Source organism: Lepisosteus oculatus, chromosome 20 (assembly GCF_040954835.1).
Source record: "Lepisosteus oculatus isolate fLepOcu1 chromosome 20, fLepOcu1.hap2, whole genome shotgun sequence".
NCBI lineage: Eukaryota > Metazoa > Chordata > Actinopteri > Semionotiformes > Lepisosteidae > Lepisosteus > Lepisosteus oculatus.
Genome location: NC_090715.1, coordinates 1,745,457 through 1,755,591, shown reverse-complemented (window position 1 = coordinate 1,755,591; position 10,135 = coordinate 1,745,457). Strand labels below are relative to the sequence as shown.

Genomic DNA, 10,135 nt, shown 5'->3' with positions numbered 1-10,135 from the left:
TGTGAGGCGTCCTCCACCTTCAAAAGAAGAGAGAGAGGGAGAGAGGAAGAGAAAAAAAGTTATTTTGATATCAGCCTCTCTGGAATGCAATCTTTCGCTCACGTTGTAAACAAATTAGATTTTTTACATCAGTAGTCCATTAACTGTAGTGTCTGGAAAAAATAAAAAATGTTGTGATCTGCGCCGGGAATCTGTTCACTCGCAAATTTACGAACTGTTCTATTTTCGCCAGTTATACGAAGCTGTATAGGGGTCCGTCCCTCGAGTCTTTTAAAACTGTTCGGTTAATTTCCCGGATGGCAGTTTCACTCTGACTCCTGACTTACTCTGTAGTTCACTATTTAAACACCCCCTCACCCTCAAGACCGTGTGTTTCGTGGTGTGTAGTGCGTTCTGATAAATCCATTATGTCAAATTCGGTCTTTAAAGTGTTTTACAGGTCTTTTCTCTTTAAAAGACGTGTTTGAAAAGGAGCGACTCCCTTGTGTTTCTTACAGTCCTAAAGAGCAGATGCCTTCAGAGCCCAGATTTCACACCTCCCAGTCCACCCGGCTGTGTCCCGGCTCTCTCCTGCGGTCGCTCCGCTTCTGCCTTCCACTTTCCAGCCTCCGCGCTTGCGGGGACACGTAAGGAGCGATCGGTGCTTTATAAACCGTGGCCCCCTTGTCTCGGGCCCGGGGTCCGTCCACTCCCCTCGCTTCTCCGGACCGGTGTCCACCTGGAGCACGCGTATAAGAACAGCCCCAGTCACGTGGGAGGGGGCGGGCCGGGACGCGATTGGAAACCTGCGGCGGTTCTGAGCCGTGATTGGGACCCGGCAGGGGGGTTCTGCTGGAAATGAGAAGGCGGGAGCACCGCTGACGGAGCCTTTGTGTTTCTGTTCCAATATCTCACATATCAATAATTCAGAGCGGCAGCGAACGGACACTGCGCTATGTATTCAACTGTGTTTCAACTTGACAAAGGCCGCGTTCTGCACTCCATGGCTACTTCGAGCCAGCCTTAGAGCGAGAGAAGAAGGCGGGGGAGCGCCAGTCGAGAAAGCCGAGCCAGCCGCAAAAAAACGAGGGAGTGAAAGGGGTGAAAAGGACGCTCTCAGAGAAGAGAAGAAGAAGAAAAAGCATAATCCGAGGTATCACCCCCCCACCCCGCTCTCCTGGGTAAGGAGGAGATAGCATCCCGTAACAGACAAACGAGAAACGCCGGAAAGCAAAAAGTACCTCTCAAAATCTGGATTGGATATAAAGATCTGGGGAGCCCATTCAAAAGAAAACTAAGTGCAGTCTAGTGGGAAATTGAGCTGCATTTCAGGCGCTGACTGAAGTTGCCGTCATGTTGGTGCTTGTAGTGAGTGCGGTGTGGCTAACTGGACTCGTCTGCGGCCAGAACGAGACGGAACCTATTGTGCTGGAGGGGAAATGCCTGGTAGTTTGCGACTCGAACCCCACTTCGGACCCGACGGGGACGGCGCTGGGAATATCCGTGCGGTCCGGGAGCGCCAAGGTGGCTTTCTCCGCGGTCAGAAACACCAACCACGAGCCCTCGGAGATGAGTAACCGCACCATGGTCATCTACTTCGATCAGGTAACTATCCGGGAGCCGGGCAGGGTGAGAGTGAGGCGTCTCCGCCGACACCCGCGGGGGGGAGAGACTGGAGCAGTGGGCATCGTTGCGGACAGGTGGGTCTGGGAAACACCGGTCCCCGCTGTCCACGGCTCTGGTCCTTATTCGGGCATTCGAGACGTTTGGAAAGCAAGAAAGTTTTCTTGAATTCAGGGGTTCGTTTTTTTTTTTAAAATAGAGAATGAGCGAAGACAACAAGCGACTGGAAAATCACAGAAAGAAAAGGAGAATATTTTCCACGTTTGTTGCTATTATTAATAGTAACAGCACTGTTTTCCTGCGAGAACCAGGCTTGCCGACGCGATAAAGCGATGTCTTATGTCGCGTCAGTCCGGGCTTCAAACGGATACGGTGAAAGGTTAATTACTACAGTATCGCTTTCGATTATATTTAATGGCGCTGTCCGACCGATTCTGAGATCATAAACTACCTCTTAACTGGGTTATTTCCGTGCTTCTGTTAAATTAATTCTGCAGATTCCCCCGGGGGACGGGACGGGGGTGACACGAAAAAGAATTGAAAAGAGTTTCATTCATTTAGCGAGATATTAACAAACGTGCTCAAAGATATCATGCAAAGGGCTACAAGCCACTTTAGGCACCTACTGTAACAGACAACGGGTAGAGGTGGATTAAGCTGGAGAGCAGAAAGAAGGAAAAACCCTATCGGTTCCCGAGCCTCTCCAGGTGTAAGGATCTGTAAAGAGAACACAGAAGCCCTTTGTCAACAGAAGTTCACCGCCTTTTTATCTTCATCTTCATTTGAAAGAGCGTTCGTTTCACAGAAGGTATTTTGTTAGAATCGGTGCCTCGTCACCAGTGAACCGCGACCGCTGTAGCCTGATCTGACCGCGTTCGCTTTCTCCCCTGCTGTCTTTCCAGGTGCTTGTGAACATTGGGAGTAATTTCGACGCGGACAGAAGCAATTTCATCGCTCCACGAAAGGGGATTTACAGTTTCAATTTCCATGTGGTGAAAGTGTACAACAGACAGACGATCCAGGTCAGAGGCGTTCCGATCGTTCTCGTTTTTAATCATTAACACGCGGGCCAGGGGGTCCTGCGAGGGCTGATATATGCACAATCCTGACGCCTCTTTCGGTTGTGCGCTGATGGCATGTGCTACAGTTTGTTGCCAATTAAAAGACACATCCCATAATGTCAGAAAAGTTTTTTTTTCCCTTCCCCCCAGAATTGCATAACGGTTAATGCCCTCGGGGCTGTGACTTTTGTGTTATGCGCTATTCCTCGACTACAGAGTGAACTGCAATCGAGTCTGAAACAGAATTAGCGGAAATGTACCCGATAAAAATGATAATAATAATCAAGTGAATCGGCGGGCACCAGCTAGCAGTTTCGCGCTGTTGAAAGAGGAGAGACGCGCCGGCGGGAGAGAAGGTGCTGTCAGCACCTCGGACAGCGCCGTCGCCAAACCGCTCGGGTTGCGCTCCTGCTCATAACTCGGCTCTGAGCAGCACTTTCCTGTAGGAAAACAAGTACTCTTCATTCGTGCTCTTAACCAGCGTACCACATCACTACATGAATCTTTCGTGGTCCTTTAAATGTAAGCGAGCTCTTTTAACACGTCGTTCAGCGCACTAAGAGAACGACTTTCATCGGCTGGTAACTGAAATGAAGGGTCCTGTTCGTTCTTAAAATATTTTCGCATATATTATGATACCGTAGGTATTTTCTGTATATTCACTTGAGGGAAAGTCTATTAATGCACTAAACATCCCAATAAAGGGAGCATTAATCTTGTAAAAAACTTTAACGACATGATTTACATTTAATAAGATCTATGGCGTGGTTTATTTGGGTGTTGGCGTTCCCTCGCTACAATATCAGGTTTTTTTTTTCAATATATCCCGTGTCGTGTCACTGTAGCAAAAACTCGTTCATCGCATTGTAAGGACGAAGAGGCGCTGTGGCAGGTTTCTGGGGGTGGGGCGGAGGAGATGTACTGTATGTACCCCAGGAGCTGAGCCACACAAGGGAGCGTGTGAAGGAATCGCACATCACAGCGAACATATGGCTTCCTTTTAGACACAAAGAAAGCATTTCTATTTTAGATACGTTAGGCAGACTGGCGTCACAAGATAAATACACGTGCAGTCGACCCGCAATATTCATAATCTCACTGTTTTACTCTTATGTCAGGAAAGTTTTACACGTATGGTAAAAGTTTGCATCAAAGAGGCCGAATTTGTTTTGCCTCCACATTTAGAAAAAAAAACAGGTTCTTTTGAAGATGCCTTGTTACGGGAAAGAGATCATTTTCAACAGGGGAATAGTACCACATACAGTATTGCAACCCAGTGTGCATCAAACATCATACGCCGCCTGTCACGAGAACGCCCAAGAACATATCGCCAGCCTTATAGCAGACGACGAAAGCCACACTCAAAAGAGATTACTATGAAATTAAAATATCGGAAGAAAATAGCAATGGCAGCTACAGTACTTGTGCATTGTTTTTCATAAATTCTGCCTTTATCATGAACCATTTGCATCGGAGAGCTGCTTTCCTCATTTAAAAGAGGACTAGACAGAAACCATCTAATTATATGACATTAAATTCCTAATTGAAGTTAATTGCAGCATTACAATGGAGCGCAAATCACTTCCGAAATGTATATTAGAAGCTTTCGCTTTGCTTAATAGGGCTAATTGGATGCTTATACATTAACGGCGTAGGCTAAAGGAACGTCCGTCCATTACGCTTTCATGTTTGTATAATTACAGGCGCTGCTGGCGCATGAATAGTTGTCATTCGGGGTAAAAGACTAATTGCCAGGTCCGGGTCAGTGTCTCACTCATTCTAAACCATCGCTAATATCTGGTTGCTTGCGCTGCACAGCTGAGCGCGTCGTCCCGACAACATGAAGATGTATTTCAGTTGGAGGCACATGGACACGGAGGGCCAGAGCCAATCATTTTTGTCATGACACAATCATACTAAAATGGTGCTAAAGTAAAGTTCATATTTCGGATATATTAGCGGATTTTCGTAAATACGTTTAAGACGTTCAGTCTCGGTTAACTTTTGAAATGGCGGTCAGTTCGCCGTTTCGCCCAGCCACACGAGCAAGGAAAGAGCTCAGCGGCCGGACGGTGCCCGTGTCCACAGGCTGGTCTGCTGGACTGACTGACCTGGGGCGAATATTCACTCCTAAAGAACGGGCAGTGAGCAGACGGCTTATACACTTTTTTGTAGGGGAAAATCAGAAAGTATGATGACGAACAGGTTCAATTTTTGCCTCACACAAAATACCAGCTCAGTGCCTGTAGTGGAATGTATGAAGGACTGAAAACATCTGGTGTTCTTAGGGTCTCTTTTTGTCACTACTAGACTAGAAATTCTTCTACCACCTGAATCTCAATTCTCTTCCTCACCTCTGACCACTACCCAGTACAAAATGAACGATCATAGTCACAACTCCATTGTATTTTAACCACTAAAGATACTTTTAAATTGTGTCACCATGCTTCCTGTAACACCCGTATTCCTCGAATAGCTGCAGTGGCGTGTACAGTACACTTAATTATTTATTTTTGCGATTCTGCTGCTCAGAGAATAGGCATCAATGCTGACATATTAGGCGGAAAAGCAGGGCCGTTTCTGAGAAGGTGTGGTAATGCGCACTCCCGCCCTCCGCGATATACAGTCTTAGGCAACAGAAGTGAACAAAAGCTGTTTTTATTTCATGAACAGGATTTACAAATGAATGATACAGTTCTAAATACAATTACAGAAAATATGTCGGGAGTGGTGCATTCTGCAGGAGGCGTGAATATTTTTGAATCGTGGCACGCACCTTCGCAAACGAAACAACTGAAGCGATATTAAAGGTCAAATACCTCATTAGTATTTGTTTTTAGTGAGCCGTAGAAAGAGAAATAACCCGCCACAACAATAAGCAAGAATCACAAGTGCATTGTCCTCTGCGTCTGCTCACCCTGTCCTGGTGAGAGAGGTACTTGATGAACGCCACATGCTGGTGTGCTTTAGCTCTGAAGACGCTGTTTGACTGAATTACACTGTAAAGCAGAACTGTCCTTCAGAAGAGCGCAGCTGGTGTTAAGCTGAAACAGCTACAGTACTTTGCAGAAGAAATGCATTCTGTCTTCGTTGCTGTGTGACACATTTATACAACCAAAAGCACCTGTTTCTCTATAGTAATCAATCCTACCCGTCTCTCATTCTCCCCACATTGATGTGTCTCTTGAGATGGGCTCTCATCAAGCCAAGATTTTATTTTAATATTTTGTCCAGAACAGCATGAATTGCATGATGTCAATTTGAGAAACAAATCTGAAATGATTGACTTTGTTAAATACGACAAGCGTCTTTTACATCTTTTTTTATGATTTTTATCTCCCAGGGATTGTTTTATTCATTGGGGACACCAATGTATTTTATTATACTCTTATAGCACAACTTTTTACTGTACTGAAAAAAAGTCATTTTGTGGGTCAGACTGTGTCACCACCCAAACACTGTGCGTTTCTGTGCATATGTGTGATCATTCTGTATATATCTGGCCCTCATGCCTGTGTCTGACTGGGACTCTATCATTCCCTGGCTCTGTGGTCTCGTTGAGTATTATCTTAATGCCTTTGAAAGCATCAGTGCCTGGCAGTCTGTGCACCTGCAGGTGACTGCAGGTGACTGTCTGTTTCTCTGGGTGACTGCCAGTGCCTGCGATTGTTGGCGTCAGCGGGGTGTCTGTGGGTGTCTGTGGGAGACTGGGGGTGAGTGCGGGTGTTTCTGGGAGACTGTGGGAGACTGTGGGTGTCTATGGGTGACTGTGGGAGACTGTGAGAGACTGTGTGTGTCTGTGGGTGAGTGCAGGTGTCTCTAGGTGTCTCTGGGAGCTTGTAAGAGACTGTGGGAGACTGCGGGTGACTGTGGGTGACTGTGGGTGTCTGTGGGTGTCTGTGGGTGTCTCTGGGAGACTGTGGGTGTCTGTGGGTGTCTGTGGGTGACTACGGTTGACTACGGGTGTCTCTGGGAGACTGCGGGTGTCTCTGGGAGACTGTGGGTGTCTCTGGGTGTCTGTGGGTGACTACGGGTGACTACGGGTGTCTCTGGGAGACTGCGGGTGTCTGTGGGTGACTGCGGGTGACTGCAGGTGTCTGTGGGTGTCTGTGGGTGACTGTGGGTGACTGTGGGTGACTGTGGGAGACTGCGGGTGACTGCGGGTGTCTGTGGGAGACTGTGGGTGTCTGTGGGAGACTGTGGGTGTCTGTGGGTGACTGTGGGAGACTGCGGGTGACTGCGGGTGTCTGTGGGAGACTGTGGGTGTCTGTGGGTGTCTGTGGGTGACTGCGGGTGACTGCAGGAGACTGTGGGTGTCTGTGGGTGACTGTGGGTGTCTCTGGGAGACTGCAGGTGTCTGTGGGTGTCTGTGGGTGACTGTGGGAGACTGCGGGTGACTGCGGGTGTCTGTGGGAGACTGTGGGTGTCTGTGGGTGTCTGTGGGTGTCTGTGGGTGACTGTGGGAGACTGCGGGTGACTGCGGGTGTCTGCAGGTGTCTGTGGGAGACTGTGGGTGTCTGTGGGTGTCTGTGGGTGACTGTGGGTGACTGTGGGAGACTGTGGGAGACTGCGGGTGACTGCGGGTGTCTGCAGGTGTCTGCAGGGATGTGTACGAGTGCACCCGAGTCACTGCCCCATGCTGCTTGCTCCGCAGGTGAGCCTGATGCTGAATGGCTGGCCCGTTATCTCCGCCTTCGCTGGAGACCAGGACGTGACTCGAGAGGCTGCCAGCAACGGGGTGCTTGTCCAGATGGAGAAGGGCGACCGGGCATACCTCAAGTTGGAGAGGGGGAACCTCATGGGGGGCTGGAAATACTCCACGTTCTCAGGATTCCTGGTCTTCCCCCTGTAAAGGACTAAAACTCTGGGGACGCTGGGAAGCCGAAGGGGTAGGAACACAGCGGCTCTCCGACGCACACACACAGTGGCTTTGCAGAGCTCTGGACAGCAAACTTTTATACCTTCAAATATCATAGGAAGAGGCCAAGCCCTTCGTTATCTGCGCCTGTACGCGTCTGCTTTGAGGAATGTTTCTAGTCTTTATTCGCAATCAAAAAGCCGAATATACCATTTTATTTTTGGAGCCTGTGATTTTTTTTTCCTCCCTTTCGCTACATTTATCTGTACCTACAACTCTGTTTTCCAGCTGGAACTCTTTCGCCCTTCCTAGTCCCAGTTGCAGTTTTTTTCTTCTCAGACAGCTTAAGCGTTGTGGTTTTCCTTTTCTTCCCCCCCCAAGATCCACGTGTGTGCCGTACTGTCTGTGTTCTTAACTCCATCATGATGGTGTTCCTTTGGATTCTCGGGTGGTGTGTGGAGACGGTCGGAACAGTATGGAGAACTCTTGCTGTATACTAATCTATAAAATCCTAAAGTTTATATATAATATAACCTATTAATAGCCAAAACCTGGTTGAATATCTGTATTTCAGTATTTCGATGTAATCTCAGTGGTTGTGGAATACCAAGCTGCTATTTGTTCTAATGCTTCTTGTTTTGTTTCGGTCAGATGTGACTAAACTCAATGCCAGAAATGATAATGGAGTTTTATTATAACTGTAAAATATGTGTGAATATTCAAAAGGATTTTTTTTCCTCTTTTCTTTGCTTTAAGTCAATAAAATTTAAACGGTACTTTTATTTTTCTTAACCGGACCACGTGACTCCCTACGCGATTCATTTTTCAGGTTGCACAGTGTGAAAAAGAAGCAGAGATGTCGCTCCTCCTGCACGCTGCAGGGCTTTGCACATTTCTCAAGACCGGCGGCGACAGGAGGACTCTTCTGTCCTGCTAACACAGGCCGCTGCAATGACTGGATTTTGTGACAGCAATGCACTTCAGCCTGGGAAGCAGTACTTACTGTTGAACATCGAAATTGCTTTACCTGTTTTCTGCCAGTCTTGCAAGCCTCACTGCCGAACAGTGTCTGCAGCTCTGTTGCTGTTCCCAGTGAATGCCTTGGCCTTGTGATTGCTTGCCAAAGCTATTCTAGTGAGGAAGCACTGTGATCAGGGGCTTCTCAAGCTTATATTGCAGCACTGAAGAATTTAATTAGCTCCAGAGGGGAAAATTAATACTCGCATAATAAGCAAAGCTACATTGTTTATTCAAAGACTTTTTTTTCCCCCTTTTAGTTTCTTTTTCTCTCCCAGTAATAGTTTAATAACACAGGAGGGGATTCTGTGTAATGATTTCTTTTCAAGGTGCAAATGGTTACAGCAGGGCTTGTTTATCGCTGATTGGGGATGGGGATTTATCTTTATTTTTATTTTTTTTACAGTCTTGCAGCTTGGGGTCAATCCAAGGTCTTTGGCTGCTAAAAATAAAAAGGCTAAATTGAATAAAGTGAAATTATAACCTCTGGGCGACAGTATTCTGACAGCAGCGAAAACAAAACTGGAGTGGTTTTCCTGCAGCCTCAGCTAAACATCTGGCGAAAGAAAAACAACTGACTTAGGAGAGGTGAAATTTTAATAATGATCAATTTCAGTAAGCTTACATGTGATTTTAAGCAGTTTTATACAGGTACCATTGAACTTGATTTTAAGGTGAAGAAAAGCCTGTGTAACAGCACAATCATCTGTACTTGTGGTTTAAGCACTAGAGTAATTTCTTGTAAAGGAAAACTCTGTAATAATCCCCATTAAAGAAGCGGACAGCTATGGCTGCAGAGAGGGGTAGGCACTGCCCAGGGCTTTGAACAGTAATGGAAGCAGCATCACAGCATCAGAAACACTGTGTTTTTTAGTTACAAGACTATGAGCTACAAGTGTAGCAGCTACAATGTACAGGGGCAGTGACGATTTATTTCTAATAAAGATGTAAGTGTACAGGTCTGAAACTGGTAGCAGGAGTCAAATGCTGTTCTTTTTGGGGTGGGGTGGGGGGCTTGAGGCTGAGTTCATGACTGCAGCTTCTACATGTCTATAACATGTCCTTCCTGCCTGTCTCCCATCGTGCCTCTGGGGCTTTGGGGTGGACGAGTTTTGCCCGACGAATGTCGAACGAAGGCGGAACCACCTTCCCTCACGCTGAGGACTCCCCACCCTCATTAGAAACAAAACAGGTCTTTGTGTCATAAGCAACCGAGCCAACAGGTAAAGATCACAGAAGAGCCTCCTCTGGGGAAGCAAACACCTGATCCGAAGGGGACGATTTTGGAGACATATGAACTGATACCAAGTAGCTGGGGCTTGCAGTGCTAGCTCATCACCTTGCCAGTCTAGTGCAGTCCCACTGACAGACCTCTGCTGTCTGCAGCGTCTTAATGTTGTACAAACACTGCTTCTCCGGCACGGCCTCTTTAAAATACTGGGTGGTTTTATATCTCAACAAAACCAGGAGGAGGAAAATGTAGGAGTTACACTCCGATGGGAACTTTCACTCCCCTTACAAGACTAGCGCTGTTGCCAGTGTTCACGCCGCGGATAACAGCGCTGATAAAGCGACGATACAGACACGGGCAGCGCTC

General features: G+C 47.2%; 1 protein-coding gene across 1 annotated transcript; it reads left to right on the top strand.

Annotated features, from left to right (window-relative positions):
• The first annotated feature begins 816 nt into the window (after positions 1-816).
• cbln1 (cerebellin 1 precursor) lies at positions 817-9,505 on the top strand. Its single transcript, XM_069181324.1, has 3 exons — positions 817-1,584; positions 2,505-2,624; positions 7,318-9,505. The coding sequence occupies exons 1-3, from the start codon at positions 1,333-1,335 to the stop codon at positions 7,513-7,515; spliced, it is 570 nt and encodes a 189-aa protein (XP_069037425.1). The 5' UTR covers positions 817-1,332; the 3' UTR covers positions 7,516-9,505.
• The last annotated feature ends 630 nt before the right edge of the window (positions 9,506-10,135 follow it).